Raw genomic sequence first — 26,278 nt, forward strand, 5'->3', positions numbered from 1 at the left:
GGTGGTAATTTGCGATTTCTCTGAAAAATTCACTTTTTTGCGTTTTTCAAAGTGTCATGTGGTGCACATACATGCCCTTAGGGCATGTATGTGTGCTACATGTGCACACATGCACATTTCAGGGATGCAAAAGGGTGTCCTTTTGACGCCCTGGCACCTTTGAAATTGCATTCTCAATTTGCGATTCTCTAATTGAGAATCGCAAATTGAGAATGTCTTCCCATTCATTCCGATGGGCCTCTAAGCCCATAGGAATGAGTGGGGAGGTATTCCTTAATTGTGAATTGCAATTCGCAATTAAGGAATATGTAGGATTCGCAAAATTATTTGAAAATCCTACATACATAGCGTTTTGCGATTCTCAAATAGCGATTCGCAAAAAATCGCTATTTGAGAATCGCAAAACCAAACTTTCATACATATGGCCTTAGATAGGGTAGGGCAAGGCCCCCATCTTTCACTGGCCTATAAAGAGTGGCTAACACCAATCTAAGTATTTTACTGGACCAAATAAAAGCAGAGAATATTCCCTCTATCTCTTTAAAAAACGTAATCTAAAAGGCACAGGGGAGAGTGGCAAATATGAAATCGCACAGAGAAAAAAACAGCATACGAATCCGTGCAAATTTGCCCCATTATAGATATTGGTAAGTTGACCCATCTCATAAAAAGCACCCTAATTTTACTGATCAAAGGTGTGTTCAGTGCATATAGATCGTTAATATTCTCTGTTGTGTAAATTCCTAAGTAGCGCTTTGGGTACGAGTTAACAAGAGAGTGAAATTCAGAAAATGGTATGTCCAACGTGCAATTACATAATAAAATCTCGATTTTTAACCTATTAATCTTCTAGCTAACCAAATCTTGATACTCTCAAAAAAACCTCTTCTGATTCTCCAGACTAGGCTTTAAAAACAGAGCAATATCGCAAGCGTACAATTTGATTTGAAGTATCCCACTTATCGGGGACTCTATGCTCGTGAGTGCTCTTATGGCTATAGCTAAGACTCTATGAAAAGAGCAAAACGTATATAGGTGAAATGGGGCAGCCCTGTCTCATTCCCCTGTGTGACTTGCAAGAACCAATATGAACTGAATTTATAATTAATCAAGCTATTGCACCTTTACACAATCGAGCTATATTCTGTACAAAACCAGTGGTAAACCGAGTTCTTAAAGAATAATAAAAAGACTCTTCCAGCAGACCAGGTCGAATGCCTTCTTGGCATCTAGCAACAACTTGAGCAGGAACCTGCTGGTGTTTAAAGTAATATACAGCCTTGACCAGAAAATTTGTTAGAGTACAACTGTCAGACAGAAACAAAACCACATTTGTCCGGGTGGACAATTGTTCCAACAATTTTGCTCATGTGATTTGCTAGGAGTTTCATCACAAGCTTAGAATCAACATTTAGAAGGCTAATCAGCCTATAGGAGTTCGTATTTTCCCTGCACTTCTTCAAAAAGCTAACCACAATTACTGTTTGAAATGGTGATGGGATTTCAACTCCATCAATAATATGGTTAGCAAGCTTTAATATCTCAAGATTCAAAACGGGTGCAAATGTCTTATATAACTCGGCCGGTAAGCCACCATCACCGCAGGCATTCCCAATTGGCCAAGGACTTAATAAGCTCCTCGACTTCTTCTAGGGAGAATTTAGCCATCAGAGCGCGTGATTGTCTCCATTTTAGCTTTGGAATGGAAATTTGGCATAGGAAGCGCCTGCAGTGGAGGCTATCCACCATTTGCTTCACACTGTATACCCGTGTGTAATGTTTAAAAAAATGTATCTGAAAGTTTAGGGTCTGAAATCAGGGTCTTTGTTGCTGTATCAAAAAAGTGACGCAGTCTTATTCTGGGCCTGTCGCTCAGTCTTATTCTGAGCCTGTCGCTCATGAGCCTCCCAGGTTAAACATTTCTCAGCATACTCACTTTCTTCGTATATCTTTTGATGATATGCATTATTAGCAATATACTCTTGCTCATAGTAATAATCCTGCAATAGCAGTTTAGCTTTCCTGAACTCCAATTTATTTGCATGAGATCTATTTCTTAAAAAGTTGTCACTGGCCTGATGTAGAGCAGAACACACTCCAATCCTGCCCTGTGCGCTGCGAGGTAACTTTTTCCGTAACAGCCCTTGAAGTTGTGGAAGCACAGATGGTCGCTTTAAATTCTTTCCATACAGTAACTGCACTAGCAGTATTCGCATTCAGTTTAAAGTAATTTAAAATCTCATTTTATATATCACAGCACTGGGCTTCATCTTCCAATTTCACTTAACTCAAAGTCCATCTCCCAACAGGACTATCTAACTTAATCCCAGTCACTTCCATCTTGACCAGAAAGTGGTCTGAAAAACCGTTTGCACCATGACTATAACTACTTAAGCTCAGGACGGATGAAGAGAGAAAATAATCTAATCTTGCTCAGATTGATACCGTTCCAAGAAGCAAGAATATTCACACCTAGCAGGGAATTTCTGTCGCCATAGATCAACACGATTCAGGATCTTCATATATTCTGACATGGCTCTAGCCATTCGGAGCGAGAAGTAGTGTTGGCTCAGTTTGAGACTTCCACTCCTAGCGGATCCAGTGAGCCTAAATCCACAACAGATGTACTGAAAAGTATCCTCAACAAGATAAGATAATTGAAGCTGGTTCGGAGGGATGAAAGTGGCACACTGGGTCTCAGACTAACGAAAATTGAAGAGGCCACGACACACCTTCCTGGGAGATTCCAGGAGGCAGAACATAGCATCTCTACATTGGGAGATGAGATGCAAGATTCATAGTAGGCGCTCCAATCTACCCTTTCTGAGGATCCCTGAGGGTGAGTAGATATCTGGAAGCCATTCTGATCTGATACAGCTGGTGGAAAATCTGATAAGAACGAGCAGTCTACCTGGCTTTGAAACAGACCTGCTGTAGGAAAGTGCCTCCTTTGACATGGTTAGCCCCAACCTTGTGCCTGGAACATGACGTGATTTCGACTGAAAGTGCACTGGGTCCCTGCTAACCAGGTTCCCAGTGCCTGAGCTCTTTCCCAACACTGTACCACAACTGGCACAACTTCAGCACCCCTGTAAGTCTCTAGTAAGGGGTACCCCTAGTCATTAGGGCATTAGGACTGAAGAGGGTCCCCTGTTGGGTTGCAGCACGAATTGTGCTACCCTAGGGACCCCTCAGCAAGACCATATAAACTGCCATTGCAGGCTGCTTGCCTTGGTGAAGACTAAAGTGAAGAGTTGACATGACACACATCCCTGTGTGCCATGCCCTTCACGAAGTTAGGGAAAAACTGCCTCTATGACCACTCTATTTTGAGGGTCAACAAGCAAATCAAAACGTATTCAATTTGGAGAATAGTCAATATATGAGTATAATGTAGTAGGACCCGTCGATTTCAATATATTGTTCATATACAAGCAATTTGATTTATGCACTGTATGTAGTTATTGCACTTTTTATGTATGAATATGTATAATTACAAATGCATGTACTTTAATTGAGATATATGTATATAAAAAACAAAGAAAAATGAAAGAACTATGAAGTAAAAACCTTTTCAATGAAATGTTTGAATTGAATATTGACTATTCTTCAAATTGAATATGTTTTGATTTGCTTGTTGACCCACAAAATAGAGTGGTAATGAGAAATCTAGTTCATTAATTGTAGGTAAGAGGTTCTGCCTACTTTTTGGAAGAATTTGTTTTGAATTTATGGTCATAGAGGCAATTTTTCCCTAACTTAATGTTTAATAGATTCCAGCCTCTAGGTTCCATAACTGAATCAATCCCCATGATTTGAATGCCCACAGACACTGCATGAGATATAGGTAAGTCACCTCTAATTCCGGACTTCAAGCCCTAAGGCAGGGTGCCCTATATCACATGGGTGGTCATATCAGCATAAGCAGATATGACTCTGCAATATCTAAGTCCATTATTGGATATACTAAGTGCGCAGGGAAGCCATAGAGAGTAGATGGGCTGGGCACCCTTCATTACAAGTTCCCCAACACCATGATGGTTTCACTGTACCCAGATATGTTTGATACCAAACATATCATCTTAATAAACCCACACTGATGCCAGAGTTGGGTTTATTAATAAATGCACACAGAGGGCACCTTGCAACTACTGGTGTGGTCCCTGACAAGTCTTAGCCAGCCTGCCGCCACCAGACATGTTTTGGACCTCATGGGGTGAGAGTCTTCACTCTCAGAGGCATGTAACAATGTCTGCTCTGGGCAGAGGTGCTTCACACCTCCTCCGGGCCAGAATGGCATTCCAGGGCGGGAAGCTTAAAGGGCGAAGTCGCCTTTGAAATGCAACCCAGGCATCTCCAGTTAGTGTAGGATGCCAAACCCCCTCTCCTGCTCCACTTTTGGAGGGAGGATAGGTGGGGAAATTAGTTAGACGAGGAGGAGGGCACACATTCAGCCAGCACCACACCTAAGGTGGGGCAGGTGATGTGGACTGCACTTTTCCCATTCCTCTATCTTGGGTTGGAGAGAATTAGCCAACCAGGGTCAAGGTTATGCCCACATCCCAACTGAAGTGGTCATAGGAGAATGTAGTCGCCCTAAAGGTAGGTAGCCCCAAGGCTACTACCTGCCACTTCCTTTAACACCCCTAAATGTAGTACTTAGGTGGCACCCATCGGCCCTGAACCTCAGATACTGCAGACCTAAGAAGAAGAAGGACACAAAAGAGCTGCAAGGAGAAGAGGATGTGTGACTGACTTGTCACCAAACCTGCCATCCTGCCTGTTGTCTCCGACTACTGCACCACAGCCAACTTGTCCTGCAGCTGTACTCCAGAAACCCGGGAAGCCTGCCCTTGACAAAGAACCAGAAACTCCCTTGCACGTCGCAGGCCAAGTCTGAAGCAGCAACAAAGAGCTCGCTACTAGGTCCGTCGAGTTGGTAACCCACAGCGAAGTGGCAAGAGCACTCCAAGAGTGGAAGCTGGCTCTCACAGACGTTCCGAGTCCCTACCTCACTCCACCGACCTCCAGCCTTGGAGGTCCCTTTCAACTTCATTTGCTGCAGCCAAGGTTTGTTGGTAGCCAGTCCGGCCACCGACCCCTTCAGTCTTCACTCCAACAAAATGCATTCCCCAACACCTGTGACAGACGTCAGAAACTAGCCCACTCCATTGATTTTGCATCACCTGTTTGGTGGCGTCGACTGTGTGGCAGAAACCGCAGCTCGTTGACGGACTAACCGAGACGCATCTTTGGTGCACCCTCCCCCTTGGATGGACATTTCCATATGTCCCTGCATCCAGCATCCCTGGGCAATCGAGAACTGCCATTCCACTCGTGTCCAGGGGCCCCAAAGACCTCTGCTCTGAAAGAATAGAAACCAAATCCGTCCCCCAACGTGCCAGTTGGCACAAGACTTGCAAAATGCAGTGTGCTTTTACTCCTGACTGCGATGGCCTTTGACTGACTGTCACCCGATTTCCCCCAATTGCCTGCAATAATAAACTGTTTGACAGTGACGCAGGTTACCGCCATGGGCTACTCACCTTGGCCCATTGACATTGTTCCTTCCTCCATTGTGTCATCTATTACTTTACTTTTTTTTTTTTTTGACATTCTTTGTTCTGCTGTCCTTACACTGTACTTTGTTTAACTTAACTTCAATGCGAACTTTCGTGCACTTTATGGTTCATTTGTGGTTTTTTTTTCCCTGTGGTTGTTTCCTGTTCTAGTTGGAATGTAAAGCGCTCTGATATCCCCTGGGATCTTGTTCGCGCTATATAAAACTTTATAAATAAAATAAATAAATAAAATAAACAGATAAATGTATGTTACTCTCGACCGCAACAGTCTCTGATTGACGGTACTGCCCATCCCTCGATTTCCCCCACTGCCTGCAATGCTAAATTGTTTGATAGTGACGCAGGTTACCACTTTGTTTTCTACATTGACCATCACGGTAAATACTTGACGTTGTTTAAGCCTTTCCTTCTTCAACTGTCTTCTACTGCATTTTCAAACCCCACTTGCCTAATCATACTGATTTTGGTGACTAAAACATATATAAAGATTATTTTTGCAACTTGGTCTCGGATTTATTCTTGAGTTTGTGTCTCATTTATTGCCTCTGTGAGTATAACAAATGCTTAGCACTACTCTCTGATAAGCCTAACTGCTCGCCCACACTACCACAAATAGAGCGTTAGTATTATCTACTTTTGCCTCTGCATACCAGTCTGGGACTCACTAGACTCTCTGCACAGTGTACTTCATTTTAGTACACTATATAGAGAGCCTGCTTCCTACACCTGACAATTATGAGGGAGCATCAAATCCTGGCTCAACATACCTCCAATATGAAATTTCCGTGAACCATCTTAGTGAATTTCAGTGACTAAAGGATTAAAGACCAGCTCCTAACAGCCGCCATTAAGCATAAATAATTCTCTATTGCGGAGAAGGTGAAAATCTGCATATTCCCGGACATGGAATTAATAGCGGCCTGACAAAGTAAAGAGATTTTGAGGCTCGCAAGCTGGTTCAGATAAGGGGGAGCCCAGGATACGATATTTCAGCAATCAAAGTTGAGAAGTCTTTATAAAGAGCTATTTCATAAATCTACCGATGGTAACGAGGCACGCAAAATGCTCGTAACTGTTCTTAACCCAACTGGTGCCGCCCATGAAGGGAACAAAGTTTAAGGATAAATATATTGACTGCAAGTCAGAATTATCATAAATTTGAGGGTGCAGAGTGGAGGTACACCTCTCCGCTCACAACAGATGGGTGGGTGCTACCTTTGTGTAAATACAGGGTGTCAGTAAGTGATGGGGATTCCTCGGGCACAATACCCCCCAGCTGGGGTGAGGAAATATTTGGGAAGGGCCTCCAAAGGGCAGGGTTTGCTTTAAGAGGCTGGGGTTGGTGGGTCATGGCAGTTAGAAAAGGGAAGAGTTCATACTTTGAAAAATTGACAAGACTATTAACTAATAGAAATAGAAACAAGGCAAGCACTTTCACAACTAAGCAGGAGGCTGCCATGGAAGCACGTGGTCACTTTTGCATTGTACTGTATGTTTGATAGAGTCATATGTACTTATTAGGGGTGGGCGGAATTTGCGTAGTCGCGCAACGCAAATCTCCGCGAAATGGTTAAAAATCTCCGCGAACACGCAGAAATTCCGCGAACACGTGGAATTGCTTGTTCGCGATGCTTTTGTCCCCATTTGCGACCGCTGTTTGCATGTTCGGGGGGAAATATCTCGCGAACATGCATTTTGAGATCGTGAACAAGCAAAAAATTCCGCGAAGCTGCGGAAAGCAGAATTTTGAGCAATTCCGCATTCTCCGCGGAACGCGAAATTACCCGAATTCCGCAAATTCCGGGAGCGGAACGGAATTTACCGCCCAGGCCTAGTACCTATGCACTTTAAATACGGACCAGTGCAATAAGTGGGTGAACCGTTGTGAAAGTCATGTATACCTGTATACATGTATTTTTGTATTGCACTTTATGAAACTGCACACAATATTTTTAGGAGAGAGTATACTTCTCCTTGCAGACATTGATGGAATGTCTCAGATGTATTTCGAGGAGCACAGTGCACTTTTCAGAACTGTATGTTTGATAGAGTCATAAGCACTTTAAATACGGAGCAGTGCAATAAGTGGGTGAACAGTTGTGAAACTTATGTATACAATTATACATGTTTTTTTGTATTGCATTTATGACAGCACTTTATATTTTTAGGGGGGGGGGGGGGGACTTCTCCTTGCAGGAATTGATTGAATAGGTCAGATGCATTTCAAGGAGCACGGGGTACTTTTCAGAATTATGTATTTTAGGGAAGTATATAGAGTAAAGGAGAGAGGCAGGATGGGCTGTGTGTACTAAATTGCATAAATGGTAATGCTTCAAATCAGGAGAGAGAGGTAACATCTGTTTATATCCGCCTGCCTAGAAAGAGATGTAGAATTTTGAGATCACATCTGGACCTACCTGCCCGCCTCTTGTATCCAACTATTTATCCAGGACTTTATCCTGTCACAGTAAAATGTTTTTCCATGGTGCAGCTTTGAATTTGGAAGGAATGAAACCACATTATCATCACTTGAAAGGGATCTTGTTCAATGCCAATGGTCTGAATAATAAACGCAGGCCAGAGCAATTGAAGATTGGCTGAAAAAAATATTCCCCAGAAATCGTGCTAATTCAGGAAATGTACTTTCGAGAAAAGAGGAAGCTGAATTATAAAATGCTTAAGCAATGAGCGGGGGATGAACGTATCTCAAGTGCGAGGGCAGCTCACAGGGGAGGTTCAATACATATAAATAGACCTCTGCAATATCAGATTAGCTCTTCCCAAACAGACAAAGACAGGAGGTAAGCTTAACTAACAATGCTAGAATATCTGTTGCCACAATGTATGCTCTGATTTTAGATGACCCAGCCCTTTGGTAGAGCTTTGTCAGACACTGTTAACTATCCCGGGAAATTGATTTTGGGCGGGAATTTTGATTTACTCTTAAATCCAGAACATGACTTGTCATCACATGAATAGAATGCTTGAATTATTCTCAGCCATTGATAATTACTTGGGCAACATCCCAATCCCTTGTTATTTTGCATGCCATACCTCCTCAGCTTGAACTAGCTATACGCAAATCAGTCTTGAAAATAATTCAAGCATTCCATCCATCACATATTTGTATATTTTGATGTGTCAACCTAAGTGGGACGGGTATGCCCAGATGTGGGTCCATTACCCACTGTGCCACTGGAACCAAGCTGCACCCGACTGTAAAGCCTCAATCAGGACGAAACCGGTATAGTTTTGCCTTTGTTGTTCAGCGAGGGCCTGGCTTGGCAGTTCGCCAAGGAGTAGGGTAATGACTGATTTGCATATGGCTGGGTCTAATCTAGGATGGCATGGTGGGCAAAAGAATGATGGGCTGGGATGCTACCCTGAGCGATTAGCAGTGGTCAGACTTATTACAAGTATCCTCCCATCACCTTTCGTGTGTTTACGCTCCATATATCAAGCCTGCGAGTGTGGACCCAGTCTTAGGCACAGCGCTTCTTTCAGCAGAGATTTAGTGCTAGTAAGGTAAAAAGATAATCTATGAATGAAGCCTTATTTGCATGCCTGTTCAGTGGTTTAGCATGTGTGAAATGAATGGGTGGAAGTGTCTTGAGAACAGTAAAGACTGATAGTACTATACATGTAATGTTTAAGTGGTGTTTATTTGGGCTTCTACGGATCAGTTTTATTTGAAGAAAAGGAGAGAAAGATTGCTGCAATAGCTTATGCAAATCTGCATAGGAGGCACCACAGTTATAGAAATAACCAACAATATACACGGATAATCAGAGCACAGGCAGAACAAGCACTGGCAGGGTCCAGCAAACAGGACCGATTTCAACAGCGTCCAACACCAGAAGTAGGCGAAGGTTGCACATTCACCACAAGGGTGAGCACCCTCACAACTTCCCTTGTTAAACAAGCATTTACAAATGCAGGCTTTGCCTTGCCCAACCCTCTATCCAAAAATAGGTACACTGTCCTAAGGTTATGGTTGTTGAGGGAGGATTGGGTAAGCATGTGGTCTAGTGTGCACATTACATATGTTCACTTGCACTGGCTCCTCGCTTCTGAGCCTGGTTGAACCTTAAGGTCTTCAAACATTTACATTTGTTTCTTGGCACTATCACATTACAGCTGCCCATAATACGAGAAGACATACCATCATTAATCCAAGGCAACCACTGTGCTAGGGTGGGCACCATCATGCACAGCAAGCACACACTATTTCACGGACTGCACACCATAATGCAGGAATGGTCAGAATTGACAGCAGTGTGGATGCTACGGATGCTCACAATATGTCAAGAATCAACGACTGTACAATGGATGACCAAAGTAAGGTAAGAACCACCAGCATTCATCAGAGAGTCAACATTATGCCAAGGGTGGGGATCAATGTGTAAAGAAAGTACACAAAATGCCTCGGAGGCTCTGGTAGTTTTGAAGGAGTGCAATAGTGTCCATGGACACTGAGAGACCTGGATTGATTGATGGGCTCTGCCAAATTCGTTCTCGCAAACCCAAGAGTTGGCAAAGGCATTTGTGTCCTGGATTTTGCCCAGAAGGGTGTATAGGCATGTACATTAGCATAAACATCACATACACTAGTTTTTCCCTTCTCGGACACCGCTTGATCTCAAATGTATTCACATTTGTGCCTTGGTCCCATCATATCATGGCTGACCACAGTATAACTGGAAACTGCCAATATTAAGACAGAATAGGCACCATCATGCCCTCAAAAGGTCATTAATTACCACCATAATACAGGAGCTAACATTGGAGCGGATATGGATGCCACAGATACCCGCAAAACTTCAAGACTTCACACTACTGTGTATTGGATGCCCACAATATTGCAAGAAATGCAAGAAGTATGCTAGGATAAACATTATGCCAGGGTTGGGTGCCACTGTGCAATGATTACCCACAATATGCAGAAAAATGACCATAATACTACTGAGGTCACCATAATTCAGTGGATTGGCACACAGTCCCAAGGATGTGCACAGTATCTCAGGAACCTTGATGTTTTAGCATTTGCTGCCCGAAGAGCTCCGGGTTTGCCCAGACATGGGTCCCAAGCTCACTGCACCACTGTATTCAAACTAGCCTGGCTGATATGATGTGATACCCTGAAACCAGTCCTAGGATGCTTGTTTCCAGTCCAGGGAGGCCCTGGCTTGGCAGTTGGAGCAAGACCAAAACTGATCTGCATATGGCTGGATCCAAACTGAGGTGACATGGTGGGTGAAAAACATGATGGATATGGGGTGCGGCCTGAGCGATTGAGAGATTAATTCAAGCATTGCATCCATCACCTTGTTGTTTTTGCAATAAGTCAGGAAAAGCATGATTTCAGAGCTAGGTACCATTGCACTTTGGATGCCAGAATTATTATGATGACAGGGAAAGCATGTTACCAATATACCCTGAATGTCCAAAAGTTGCCAAGAACACCTCTATTACGTAAGGGACAGTATTTGACTATGGATGACCAATGGGCATCATCCCATGATTGCCAGCAAGCTGCCAGGATTCATCACTACATGCAAGGGTCAACAAAAATCGCTAATGGGTCATCAAGGATGTGCCACTTGTCCTCAGCCGAGAAGGCATGAGATTGCAGGAAAAAGGTAGGGAGACACATTCACGTTTTGGCAAAAACTCAGACATGACCTAGCAGACAAAAGTGGGATGAGGCCTCAGGACCACTTTAAAAAATAAATAAATAATACTGTGCAATGTTCAGAGGAATACAGGACCTATACCTTGGTGTTGGACTTGGCCCTTTCTGCAGGGTCATCCCCAGACTTTTTGCCTTCAATCTCCTTTTTTCTGAACCCGTTTTTGTTGGCCTTTAGGACTTAACCAGTACTAACGCGTTTGTGCTCTATCCTTTAAACATAGTGAAATTGTCTTACACCAGATCTGCAAAACTGGTTGTGGGTTGCTTGTGTACCGGTTCAGGGAGGACATGGCTTGGCAGTTCGGGCTGAATTGTTCCCACTGGAACAGGTCAAGACTGATTTGCAAATAGCTGAGCCCAAACTGAGGTGGCAAGGTGGGCAAAAAACAATGGATTGGTATATTCCCCAAAGCGATTGCCAGATGAATTCAAGAATTCTATCCATCTCCTTGTTGTTGTTGTTGCAGTTGACCCCCAGGCTGTGCGGCCTCGTTTATGTTCAAACTTGCAGGCATTCCTTTTGTAAATTGTATGATTGGCATGGATCCTGTTGCCTGGCCTGTTTGGCCGTATGCTACTCACATACTCAATTACTTTTGCAGTCAGTTATTATTTGAGGACCTCCCTCAGATCCAGGAGGACCCCGGAATGTATTTACATGTTGTTCGACAGCAATGGCTTTTATAGTGCTCTCTGTTTCTGCAAACTTCGATGATTGTGGTTGTGTATATGCTTGATATTATTTAAAGTTGTATCACTATAACATTTGGTGAACTGATGTTATTGCATTTTTATGATTCAGAGCAGCACTAATCAAAATTAACTATTTATTGAATGAGTGAAATAACATCAGTCTGCGCTGTCTGCATAATGTCTCACTGGTCTTCACATTTCTCGAACCTCTACCTCATATCATACCTTTAAGAACTAACACACAAAAAAATCAATGTTTAAACAGAAGGTTGTCTGACCATTTATTTTTATTCTAGTATTCTGTTCTGTTCTGTGTTTCAAACATATGCTGATGTTTTAACAAAAGAAAGTATGTCCAAAAACAAAAATATACCCCATTCGCAGATGGATTACCAAACTTCAACAAAAGCCAGTCACACTCTCTTGGTCATTAGATGTTATGCAGACCCAAAAAAATATAATTTGGCAGCATTTTGCTGAGCACTAACGTGAGACACGCTGTTCTACTTTCCTCCATGCTCTAGGGTATGCTACCAAAGAATTGGATTGTGGTTTAAGTGATGAAAGGACAGGTTGCCAACATAGGCAGGGCAATCACTTCACAGTCTACCTACAACTGTCCACAAAATCACCAAGGCACTCCTAAGTACTTAATAAAAAAATAAAAAAAATGCATGCAACCCCTTAAATTTATATCTGGTTCAACATTGGGCAAATCATTGCAGTGTAAAATGTAATAAAAACCAACATGTCCCCTAGCTGTTTAGGAACCAACATACAAGGTAGGAAGATGCTCATGCAAGCACCTGCAAATACTGGGCATGTGGCGGTAACACTCTGGAATGCATGAGCTGAAGTCGAGTTTTGGAGAGTGTAAACTGTGGGACAAATTCAGACCATCAAGTGTTGACTGATAAATACTTGGTGCTGAAGAAACATAGTGGTTTGAACACAAGTTGGGCAGAGACAGAAACGTTGCTCTTACAACTGGTATGAGGATGTATTGATTAATTGGCTACTAATGCATCAAACAGAAATTACAGATCATTTTTTGCCACTTCATTAATGTACTAATAAAGATGTTTAAAAATAAAAAAAACATAACCTTTAAATGTAGTAAAGTTTCTAAAACAACTTTATTTAACTGCAATTTCTACAGGCAATGTGAACTGGCCTGAATGGGGACAGAGCAAAGTCAGTGATGAAACCTGCTCTTCCTACTGATGGTACTTGGTCACATCTCTCTTTGCAGAGCGGTGAGCAAGTACCATCAGTACTGACTGCTTTTCTAAGATTTTGTAACAGAGTCCAGCAAAGTGAGGTGCTGAGTAACGCTTCAGAGTTTAGAAATCAATAAATAATGGGATTATTTGGAGGTACATTACCAGTAGCACTGACTGTTACAGGTTAGCAGCTTGTCAACCATATGTTCGACTCTCACAAACCAGCTGGGAACTGCTTTGTAAATCAGAGGAGTATCAGACCTACAAACAAAACATTCGATAATAAAGTTAATATGCACAACTAAGACAATTCTACAATTTCTGTTAAATGTCAACTTCCAAACAACCATGCAAAAATGGCCTTCCCATATCTGAAAACATTTTGTAATCACACATTTAATTAATCAAACGAAAAAGCAAGCCATTCACGCTTCCTTCGAAGTCAGAGGCATAACGTTTGTTTATAGGAATTCTTAGTCTTTTTACAAGCATGTCTATTTCAAGGAGGTACCTTTCTATAGGAGGGAACATAGCTACCATGATTAGTACCCAGCTCTGCAAACATCGATGTTCATAGGGTCAGTGGCAAGAGATTTGGAAACTCAAACAAATGTGGCACCACAGTCAGGTATCAAACATAAGACTGCACACAGCGTAAGGATGTGTTCTCATCATGGTGAGCTGGCGGAGCAAACAAACTGCAGCCTTCTCCTCAAAAAGTCAGATTCAAAAACCGACATGTTCAAAAACACAATCTTGATGATTCTTATGTGAATGAACACGGAGCAAGCACATTGCGACCAAAATTCTTGCTTCCCACACACTTCACTGTAGTATGTTTTGGCAATATTTTGGAGAGATATTAGAGATTCTGCATGTTGGACTTGGCCCTTTTTGGCAGGTTCACCCCTGAACTTTTTGCCTTAAGCTCTGACATGGTGGTGGTGGTGGTTTTAGGCCTCTGGGCACTTTGCACTGTGGCCCAGAGTAAAGTGCGTGCGCTCTCTGTGTGTGTGTGTGGTGAGATTGGCCTGCCCTCCCATAGGAATGCATGGGGGATAAGTGTATCCATGGTAATTCTTGGTATGAGAGGAGTGCAGGGTCGTATGTATGAGCTCGTGAGGATAAATGCTGCGCAATGGTGTGCGCAGATTTATGGTGACTGCTGGAGAAACGCCACTTTTAGAAGATGGCATTTCTGTGTACTGTGTGTCTGCCTGCCTGATGTGAATTGCATGTCTGGCTTGTGATTGACAGGAGCTGAGAGGTGTGGGTGGGTGGCTCCAGGAGGAGCAGGGTGAGTCAGCGCTGAGCAAAATGGGACACCTGGAGGATGAGTGGTGGGAGGGGTAATCCCCTGACTCTGAATGGGATGGTGCTTCCCAAGTGAATGCTGGCTCCGCCCCCCCTGTGGTGTGACTGATGGCGAGCCCCCACCTGACAAGAGAAGCTTGGCAAAACAAAACGCTCCAAATCCCCCCTAAACCAGTTCAGACTGGTATCCCCAAGTCCTGTGCTGTGACACAAAGGGAAATGCTGGTATAAATATAGGGGCTTTGACCCCATGAAAATGTTCTGTACCTGGGTGCTGATCCTGCTGGGGCCCAGGGGGGCTGCCAGGAGGGCTTCCCTCCCTGGACCCTGCATTGCCCCCTCTTCTTTAAGGACTTATTCTTCTTACTACAGAACCTTTGCCAAGGAGCTGTGGCTCCTAGCACCTTGTGAGCGCTATATTTTAAATTGCTCAGGGGAAGAGACAAGAGGAAGCATCGCAGCGTGGAGCTGATACCTACCTTGAGGGAATCCCTACGTAGGGATTCCCCCGCTTTTGCTGATTTCATAGCGGGTGCCCAGCCCGCGTCATGCCCGCATTTGATTTATTCTATTTTGATGGATACGGGTGCCCACCCCGCGTCATGCCTGCATTTGATTTTTTCTATTTTTATAGATGGGGGTGCCCACCCCATGTTGCCCACCCCGCTTATGCCTTCTTTTATTTAGATGGCGGGTGCCCACCCCGTATGTCGCACCAGTTAAGACGGGAGCCTACCTCGTATTGCGGAGAGAAGAGGAAAAGGCCACCGCGATCTCGCGGTGACCAGGAGGTCAGGCAACCTTGCCGGCCGAGGGGCGGGACTTCTGCGTCAGTGGAGGGAAGCCCCGCCGGAAGCTGGAGGTCCGGACCCTTGCGGACTCCGCATTGAATTCCCGGGTCCCCGGGTGAAGAAAGAAGAGGCCGCAAATGGCAGCACGGGGCTCCCGTGAGTGAGGGAAGCCCCGGGTGCTGCCACAATTGCGTGGCCTTGGCAGAGGGGGGCCCGAGGCACATTGTCGGTGCATGCCCCATCGCCGCAAAGGAGAGAGAGAGTCCCCGAGGAGAGGGGGCTCTCCCGAGCATGCCGCCATCAGGTGAAGAGCAGTGACGGACCGGGTGAAGGGGACAGGCAGCACTGCACTTGCGGCGAGGCAAGGCTCCTGTGTGGTGAGGAGAGCCCCGCGTGCAGTCTAACAGCCGGCCAGGAGTCCTCAGAGAGTCCCGGTGAGAGGGGGGTCCTCGTTGTATGCAGAGAGCAGTCCCGGAGGATCCCCAAGGAGCCTGCAAAGCCCGGTGAGTGGGGCTCAGTCTTCCAGGGCTTGGGGGTGTGTCAGGGCACATTGCCAGTGCCCACCCCCTGTGCCAGTGCCTATTTGTTTCTTTTCCAGCTGCCCCACCTGATAGCGGGCAGCTGCACCTATTGGGCCATAGTTGTTTTGAGAGTCCCAGCGAGGCCCAGAGGGAAAAGTTGTGCCAGGGCCCATTATGGATTCTCAGCTGCGCTGCACCAGCGCGGGCAGCTGCAACGAGATGGGCATGAGTTTGAGAAGTCCCTGAGTGGGACAGGAGGCATAGTGGTGCCAGGGCCTTCCTTTGCTTTACAGCTGCCCAGCAAGTAGTGGGCAGCTGCTACGTTTAGGCCACAGTTCTTTGGGGGCATATTTTGAGAGGAGTGAGATGCACTCCTTTGCCCTCGTGCAATGGCACGCTTTTGATTCCGCTGCATAGGCAGCAGCCCTAACATTCTGGACACAGGGCGTTTGAGCCCTTTGGGAAGGCCAGTTGGCCAAGGGGTCAGTGATGTACATGATGTTAGGAAATGTGATACTTTACTGTGATTCATGCCTCTAAATGTGTTTGGGGATGAGATTGTGTGTGTAATGTGTTATGCCAGTGAGATTATTTCCTACTGTGGGTATACCCCTAATGTGGGTGATGCTTAGGAGGTTAGGGTCTAATATGTTGGACTGATGAGGTTGGCGTACAATGTCTTTGGCGCCTAATGCGATACTGTGCATAATGTGGTTTATGTTACAGGTTGATGCTGAGTACAGTGGTTACCAGTGATTACTGGTTGTACGTTTATGATATGTCTTACTTATACTAAGTTCGCTTTGTGATGATTCTGACCGTGGTCCAAGTGGCCCTGTCATGTGTAAATAAATAAATAAATAATAATCCCAGCATTTGTAAAGCGCACAGCTACCTCCAGAGAGGTGTCCCAGTGCTGGGGGCCATCGGGAAGATTAAGCGAGCTGTTGCCCAGAGTCACATGGTGCTGGGTTAATCTGCAGCCGGCGCCGGGAAACGAACCTCGAACCCCGTGGTCCGGAGTCAGGCCCCCTGGCCGCTGTGCTACACCTCTTCCACAAAATAATCCCTTGTAAATATGACCTAGTGCCAGGTGGCACAATGTATATTATATGAGTACTATTCTAATGTGTTATGAGAATACAAAGGCTATTTTTGACATAACCTTGTGTGGAGTTCCTTTTGTGGTGTGCCTGGGATGTTGTTGCTGTGTGCGTGCGCAAACGCTTTACACATGGCCTCCGGGATAAGCCTGACTGCTCGTGCCAAGCTACCAAGGGGGTGAGCAGGAGTTATCTTTGGCGTGTAACTCTCTTGCCCTGACTAGAGTGGTGGTCTCTGCCTGTCTTTGGCGGAAGCCTTAGCCAACCAGAGATCCCATTTCTAACACTGAATAATTTAATTTTACCTACAAAGCAACTCCAGAGAACAAAAATATTTAATATATGTACACATATTGTGCTTGAGCTCAGCTTTTTAGGGAAGTTTGAAAAGGGACAGCAAAATGATCAGATCATACATGTTGAATTGGAGCTTCTACATCTAACTGAGAAATGATTCCAGTTATTGGGAATTGAATGCTCTGCTGGACAACCTGGCCAACCTCGGACTCAAGCAACTGGTAACCACCCCCACCCACTACGCCGGCCACACGCTTGACCCAGTCTTCTCATCCAGCAAATATGTCACCTTCAGCCACTCCACCAATCTCCAGTGGACTGACCACAGCTGCGTCCACTTCAGCTTCAGTAAAACGACGACCCACCACCACCCTCAACAAGCCCCCCGCAGGAGCTGGAACAAGATCACCGGCGACCAGCTCACCACCTTCCTCAGCCAGAACCCCCCCACCAGCTCAACGGACCCAAACGAAGCCGCCAACAACCTCACACAGTGGATCACCAACTGCGCAGACGCCCTCGCACCACTGAAGAAGAACCCCCCCAGCAGACGCGGCAGCAAGAAAGCCTCCTGGTTCACTGACTAGCTCATCACCTCCAAGAAGAACTGCCGCTCCCTGGAGAACACCTGGCGCACCAACCAGACCACAGACAACATGACGGCCCTCAAACACGCCACCCGCAAACACCACCAACTGATCCGCGCCACAAAGAAGACAGCCTTCAAGGAACGACTGGACAACAACACCCACAACAGCAAGGAACTCTTCAGCATCGTCAAAGAGCTCTCCAACCCCGACGCCGGAAACAATGACATCACTCCCTCGCAAGACCTCTGCGACTCCCTCGCAGCCTTCTTCCACGACAAGATCGCCAACATTCACAACAGCTTCGGCCCACCAACCACGAACCCCACCACCGAACCGATGCCCCCCACCGCCACCCTCTGCACCTGGACCCCAGTCAGCACCGAAGACACAACACGCACAATGAACACCATCCACTCCGGATCCCCTACGGACCCCTGCCCACACCACATCTTCAACACAGCCGACCACATCATCGCACCCCACCTCCGCGACATCATCAACGCCTCCTTCAACACCGCCACCTTCCCGGAGTGCTGGAAATACGCCGAGATCAGTGCCCTGCTGAAGAAACCAACTGCAGACCCCTCCGACCTCAAGAACTACCGCCCCATCTCGCTCCTCCCGTTTCCTGCCAAAGTCATCGAGAAGACCGTCAACAGACAGCTAGCCGCCTTCCTCGAGACCAACGGATCCCTCGACCACTCACAATCCAGCTTCCGAGCCAACCCCAGCACGGAGACCGCCCTCATCGCAGCCACAGACGACATCAGATCCCTAACGGACAACGGGGAAACTGCGGCCCTCATCCTCCTGGACCTCTCCGCAGCGTTCGACACTGTCTGCCACCGCACCCTGGTACAGCGCCTGAACAACACCGGCATCCAGGAGAAGGCCCTGGAGTGGATCACCTCATTCCTCGCCGGAAGAACCCAGAGAGTCCGCCTCCCCCCGTTCCGGTCAGCGGCCACCGAAGTCATCTGCGGCGTTCCACAAGGGTCATCGCTCAGCCCCACCCTCTTCAACATCTACATGAGCCCCCTCGCATCCATCGCACGTCAACACAACCTCAAGATCATCACCTACGCCGACGACACCCAGCTGATCCTCTCCCTCACCAGCGACCCGGACGCCGCCAGAGCCAGCCTACACGAAGGGATGAAAGACGTCACCGAATGGATGAAGAACAGCCGCCTGAAACTGAACTCAGACAAGACGGAGGTCCTCATCCTGGGATCATCACCCTCCGCCTGGGACGACTCCTGGTGGCCCCCCGCCCTGGGAGCCACTCCCAAGCCAACGGACCACGCACGCAACCTAGGCTTCATCCTGGACTCCTCCCTCTCGATGACCAGACAAGTCAACGCCGTCTCGTCTTCATGCTTCAACACCCTGCGCATGCTTCGAAAGATCTTCCGGTGGATCGCCACCGAAACCAGGAAGACGGTCACCCAGGCCCTCGTCACCAGTCGGCTGGACTACGGGAACGCCCTCTACGCCGGCACCGCCGCCAAACTCCAGAAGAAACTCCAACGGATCCAGAACGCCTCAGCACGACTCATCCTGGACATCCCCCGACATAGCCACATCTCCGGACACCTGAGAGACCTGCACTGGCTCCCCGTCAACAAAAGAATCACGTTCCGACTCCTCACCCACGCACACAAGGCCCTCCACGACCTGGGCCCCAAGTTCCTCAACAGCCGCCTGACCTTCCACAAGCCCACCCGCCAGCTCCGCTCCGCCAGCCTCGCTCTCGCCACCGTCCCCCGCATCCGCAGAGCCACCGCCGGAGGAAGATCCTTCTCCTACCTGGCAGCCAAGACATGGAACTCCCTCCCCATCCACCTCCGGACAACGCAAGACCATCTCGCCTTCAGGAAGCAACTCAAGACCTGGCTGTTCGAGCAGTAGCGTTCCCCCCGCCCCCCCCCCCCCCCAGCGCCTTGAGACCCTCCGGGTGAGCAGTGCGCTATACAAATGCCTATGATTGATGATTGATTGAATGCACATTTGCAAGAGATCGTGCAGGAATTCTGAAAACCACGGCACTTGGAATTTGTCATTGTTTTGGTGGATATTCAGATCAATTAGAAATACATTTGTGGAGAATTGGAGCAGCACAGAGGTGAAAAGAAAAATCAGCTTAACAGTGAATAATTGGACACTCACCTGCTGGCTGATAAATTATATGAAAGCTTTTTTTTTTTTTACATAACTTTTTATTGTTTTAAAAACATGGAACACCGCACACAATACAGTCAATTGCACTTGAATGAACTGCCCGATCAGACCTCCTATAGACCCAGCATCATGAATATAAACATTTTTGATCTGCAACTCTCCAGCCCCCCCCGTGCCCCCATCCCAGACCGGCCATCAATCCATCCGCATGGCAGGGGACCCTATGTGGAGGCTTCACTACTTGACAATTCATATGCTTCATCGTTGAACCGATAAGTTCTCCATTTCCCCCAGACCACGTCAAAAATCCCTGGGCATGCCCTCCCCTCATACACCACCTGTTCCACCTCAATACACAAATTCCTACCCTCTTACTACATGGCTTTTGTTGGTGTTTGCTTCTGGCCCCACATTTTGGCAACATCTTGGTTTGTGACAATGAAATCTAACATATGAAATCTAACATACAAAGCAATACTGCATTCTGGGGGTGTCTGCAACATCTCTTTTTGTGACAATGAAATCTAACATACAAAACAACAACTGCGTTTTGAGGGTGTCTGCAAAACCTGGCATGCCCAGTGTTCCCAGGTGGTGTGTCTTGCGGTTATCTCTAGGATAACTTTCAATTCTCATATCACCTCCTCCCAAAATACTCTCACCTTGGGACATCACTAAATCATGTGGAGGAATGCGCTTTCCTCTCTGGTGCTCTGCTAGCATTCAAAGCCTTCCCCATTTTGAATAATCTGCTCCTGTTATAATATATTCGGTCCAAGATTTTGAGCTACATTAGGAGTCTAGCTTTGATCGTTACTTCCATTGAATGCATCAGGACTGCCTTCAAGTCAATATCTTCCAGGTCTCCTAGTTCAGTTTCCCGCCTGTGACGGAGTTTCTGAAGAGTGTCTGGAGGGTTATTAATAATAGTGCAGTAGGTTTGTGACACTGGCTTCTGTGCAGTCTGTCATATCAATACCCAGTTTCTCAAAGGTCTGCGCTCAGGGAGATCTGTCCAGTTTATTCCTTCTGCCCCGAAGGGATGAATCCCTGTTTAAAAACTAAGAAAGATGGGGAGATGCAGACCCTTTGGGTATGATACAGTGAGAGCAAGTTGTCCGAATAAAGAGAAAGTTCCCAATAAAAATTGTATTTTAGATATTAAAACTCATACCTACATTGTTCATTAAACACATTAGTTTAATGCTGAATTAGATGGATGAATCAGCACAAAGAAAGCTATAATGTAACAGGCCTGTTATCCGTAAAAAAGAAAACTGCAGTTTGAAGCACCTATGAAGTTATTTTAATCGTTTTGCGGAAACATTTTGAAATCTTTTAGCTAAAAGTTGAAAAAGGCCAACACTAAAAGACAGTAACTGATGACTCGCTTGTTGAGCGATTTGAAGTTCACAATTCTAGCTAATTTAAGAGTAGTGTGTAGGTTATACAACCTCTTCTGGCCTACTTTATCTGAACCAATTGTGTAGGAGCCGCAGAAAGGAGGATGAAGTAACGGGAATGCTTATTATACTGTAAGATGCTACAAAATACAACTCTGACAATTACAATTCTACCCTCACATTTGCATCCAAACAATAGCATTTAGAGAAGGAAGGTAGAGAGGGCCAAGCAGCCGCCTAGTAAGTTAAATTAGTACTCCTCCAAGGAGGGCAGAAGTTGCATCTTGGTCTCTGGTTGTAAGGGCTCTAAAAGCACCTGGGTTTCCCACACTACAGCATACCTATGCTGGACACACATGGAGCTTCAAAGATAAACTGTTTGATCCAATACTACCATAGTTAGGTGGGTCATTCCTAGGCTGCAAAAAGAGTTGTGCCTACATTTGAACCATTTGCCGAGAAAACAGTAAGAATGAGGACCCTTTTAGGGTCTAATCTATGTAACTTTGTTTCATCCTTTGAAGGGTGATGGTGAGAAAAGAATGCCCGTACTCTGTATTGGCCTTAGGCAAAAAAGTACTGTTCAACTCTCAGTGTCACTTTCTTTTCATAGAACGCAGTAAAAAGGGGAAAATGTTGGGTGCATCCCTCCGACTCTCCAAGTGCCACCAAAAGAAACATTTTCCAAGCCAGTAATGTATGAGGACAGTAACACATGGGTTCAAAAGTGAGACTCATCAGGAAGGGCAATGATGGCTTAACATCCCTCAGACACATCCTTATGGGTATTGATGGAAATTTGTTTTGAAAGCTGCTTAACATAATGGCCACTACTGGAGGCTCGAATAGATAACCTTGATCTGAAGGCTGAAATCAATATCACAAATTGATGGAAAAATCACAATGACGGATGTCCACCACTTCAATATGCAGAGGCTTGAGAGAGTTGCAGTAACTTGATTTAGAGAAAACTGCCTCCCTGCTAGATTATATTGCTCTTGCACAGAGAAACATACAATTCCTCGCCTGGCAAACCATAATGGGAGCTAACATTTACATCTCTAGGCAAGGAAGAATGCACAAGGTGTGTACACTGGCGTCAAAATCAGTCAACTGTGCTGTCAGAGAAGATTCTGTGAAAGATGTCTTATTTTGTACAGAACCTTCTGAATTAGGTGACTTGATGGGAACAAGTAATGGAGGTTGAACATTCACTAGACAGAAAGAGCAACACCCACAAATCTTTACCTGAAAAAATTATCAAAAAAACAGTGGCATTATCAGTAATTGTGATTAACAAACCGATCTGTCTGGCTTACTTCACATTTGAAAGATGTGGCCTGCATCAGCTCCCACCAGAAGTTTGCTGTTCCCTGTCTGCTTACCCCATCCACTCTTACCACATCCTGTGTCCTCATTAGATGAGCTGCTGATCAATCAGTTTCTGTCTATGGCCCGAAATATGACCTTTGGTTCTATGCAGAAGGATATGTAACCTACTCCTCCATTTTGTTGATGCAAAACATGGATGTCACGGTGTATGTTAATACATGAACCTGCAAAAATGCTGGTGGAATGGCCTTTAATGCTAGCTGGACCACTCTTTGTTGCAGAAGATTCATATGACAATTGCATTCTTGATTTTACTATAATCTGTAAACCTTTTGATGGTAATGTTCTCAAACCGAGGTTCCCCAGAGGGGAGCGATACAACATCACAATCACGACCTGCAGGATGGGGGGGCTGGAGGAGAGTGGAGATCCATGCAAGGTTTCCCCTTTAACGTGTTGATAGGGACACTCCACCACCATAAGTTTAAAGTTATGACTGATGGATTTCAAATCATATACAAAAAGGGAGTCCATAAATTGGGTTTTACTGAAGGCATATTATGCACTGTAATGGTCACATCAGCAAGTTGTTATGGAGGAAACATAAAAATGCAGCGGCCACAGTATTAATCCGGCTGACAGGAGTGGAACTTTCAAATGTCACCATTGTGCTGTAAACCGCACAAGCAGTGAAAACATATGGCCAGAATCACAGCTAAGAACTCAAGTCACTGCAACGGTATCGAGCAACATTTTTTCGTAAACAGAAATACCTAGCTCATATAAAAGAACAACTGAAGAAGATAGGAACATGGCTTATTGGCCTTGACAAGCCTGGTGTCTAAGTGAGGCTAGATATGCAGGCCCCAACGATAAAGATGAGCAATCAACCACCTAGATCATCTTTGCAAATACCCTGGGGACTCAAGCAAGCCAAAAGGAAGGACAATACACAAAGCACTTATGCCAAACTACAAACTTCTGGATTTTGTCTGACAACTCAAGATGGGGAAATAGATGTAAGCGCCCTGAATTTCTACTGATGCCAATTAATCATATTCCTCTAAGGTCCACAGGATCTGATGCAATGTCAACATTTAGCTTTTTTTTTTTAATGTGTTAAGGAAGCAGACACAAACTTGCCGCCTCCTTGGGGCTCAGAAACTTCATACAACAGAAGGAGTAGTTTCTTACCTGTAACTCCAGTTCTGTAGTAGGGGTATCTCTGTTATAGTCATAATCTATGAATAATCCCCGCCCATGTGCGGGGACCCCGGAGCAATCAAAAATATCTCTTAAGCTGTCCCGCATTTGCAAACCTGCAAAGACACTTAAGAGACAGACAAAATAATACAGCCTAATCACAACAAGGCTGCACTGGCCAGCACTTCCTCTGAAGTGAACACAAAAGCCAAAATAAAGTTGAAATGTCATTTTTATTCACATCTGACATGTTCCTTTATTATCACACACTCCCTTCACCAAAATCCCTTTAAACAATAGAGAGGAAGGGGTGGACAGACAAGCCCTATAGGCTGTCATTATGTGTCTGCTAAAGGGATACCGTGCCTTTAAGAAACTCTCCAGAGACCCCCGGTATCCCAGGATGCACAGCCAACACAAGTTACTTTCAGTTCTTTTTGAAGGTGTATAACAACAGGCCTGATACTGTCAGGATACTCCACCGGGGAGGAGGGAGGGTCGCTTATGACTATAACAGAGATACCCCTACTACAGAACTGGAGTTACAGGTAAGAAACTACTCCTTCTGTAGTAGGGGATCTCTGTGTATAGTCATAATCTATGAATAGAATGGCAAGCCCATCCCAACCAACAAGAAGCGGTGGAGTAAGTCCAACCACCAACAAATCACTGTGCAAACAAATTCCTCAGCGAAGCCTGTCCAACCTGCGCATCTGCCCTAGCATCAGAATCCAGGCAGTAATACTTTGTAAACGTATGGACTGACTTCCAGGTGGCAGCCTTACAAATGTCCGCAATGGGAACATTCCTAAGCAAAGCGGTAGTAGCAGCCTTGCCTCTAGTCGAATGTGCCGTAGGCTTACCCCCCCAATGTTTTATTAGCTTTTTGGTAACAAAGCTGAATACAGTAAACAATCCATCTGGAAATGGACTGCTTTGAGGTAGCTAAACCAGTTCTTACCGAACCATAATTAACAAACAGTTGATCCGACCTGCGGATATCTTTTGTCTTATCCAGGTAGAATTTCAACACCCTACGTACATCAAGTGAATGCAGAGACCTCTCCGCCGGAGAGGAAGGATGCTGAAAAAACGTAGGCAAAGTTATCATCTGATTCACATGGAAATCTGATATTACCTTAGGCAAAAATTTAGGATGGGTACGCAGCACTACTTTAGAAGCATGGAAAACAGTATAAGGCTCTTGACAACACAGAGCCTGAATCTCACTCACCCTCCTGGCCGATGTAATGGCCACAAGGAAGGCAGCCTTCCAAGACAAATGCTGCAACGAAGCCTTATGGATAGGCTCAAAAGGCTCCCTCATCAATCTAGATAACACCACATTCAATTCCCATGGTGGAGAAGGTCTTCTAACAGGGGGAAACACCTTACGCAAACCCTCCAAAAAATCCTTAATCACAGGGATTTGAAAAAATGAGGTTTGAGAAGGGCCCTTCCTATACGCAGTCAGAGCTGCGAGATGAACCTTAATAGACTGAAAATTAAGCCCAGATTGAGCTAACTGCAGCAGATAAGGCAAAATAACATCTTCTTTACAGGATGTAGGGTCAAAGTCCTTTGCCTTGCACCATAAGCAGAATCTCTTCCACTTATATGCGTAAGAAGTCCTCGTAGACGGTCTCTTCGCCTCTTTCAAGATCTCCATACAGTCCTGAGGTAGGTTCAAGTGTCCATACTGTACTAGCTCAGGAGCCATGCTGCCAAACTCAAGGACGAGAGATTGGGGTGAACCATCTGTCCTCCGAACTTCGTGAGAAGGTCCGGCCGACACGGCAGGCGTCTGTGTGGCAGAACAGACCGGTGAAGAAGGTCGGTGAACCACCATTGCCTCGGCCACTCCGGAGCAATCAGGATCATTCTGGCTCTGGATTGCGACAGCTTGATCAGCACCGCCGGGATCAGGGGAATGGGTGGAAAGGCGTAGAGAAAGCTGTTGGACCAGCTGATCCATAGGGCATTCCCCAGCGTCCCTGGTTGGTAGTACCTGGACGCGAAGTCGCGGCATTTGCTGTTTTCTGCCGTAGCGAACAGATCTATATCCGGAGTGCCCCACTCTGCGAAGACGTCTCTTAGCACGTCGTCGTTTAGCACCCACTCGTGGTTCTCTTGAACGAGCCTGCTGAGCGCGTCTGCTTGGGCATTCTGCACCCCCGGCAGATGGGTCGCCGTGATCGTCAGGTTCCTGGCCACCAGCCAGCTCCAGATCGCCTGTGCCTCCCGAGACAGGGTGCGTGAACGTGAGCCCCCCTGCTTGTTGAGGTAATACATGGTCGTAGTATTGTCCGTCTGAACCAGCAGGGAGTTCGTCCTGAAGGAGGGATGGAACGCC

General features: G+C 45.8%; 1 protein-coding gene across 1 annotated transcript in view; it reads right to left on the bottom strand.

The window, feature by feature from the left end:
* IARS1 (isoleucyl-tRNA synthetase 1) overlaps positions 1 to 26,278 on the bottom strand; it is a 645,156-nt gene that overhangs the window by 366,953 nt on the left and 251,925 nt on the right. Inside the window, exon 13 of the mRNA XM_085624880.1 lies at positions 13,353 to 13,451. Coding sequence (XP_085481006.1) covers positions 13,353 to 13,451 — 99 coding nt within the window. The remainder of the gene's footprint in view (positions 1 to 13,352; positions 13,452 to 26,278) is intronic.

Source organism: Triturus cristatus, chromosome 9, assembly GCF_964204655.1.
Source record: "Triturus cristatus chromosome 9, aTriCri1.1, whole genome shotgun sequence".
NCBI lineage: Eukaryota > Metazoa > Chordata > Amphibia > Caudata > Salamandridae > Triturus > Triturus cristatus.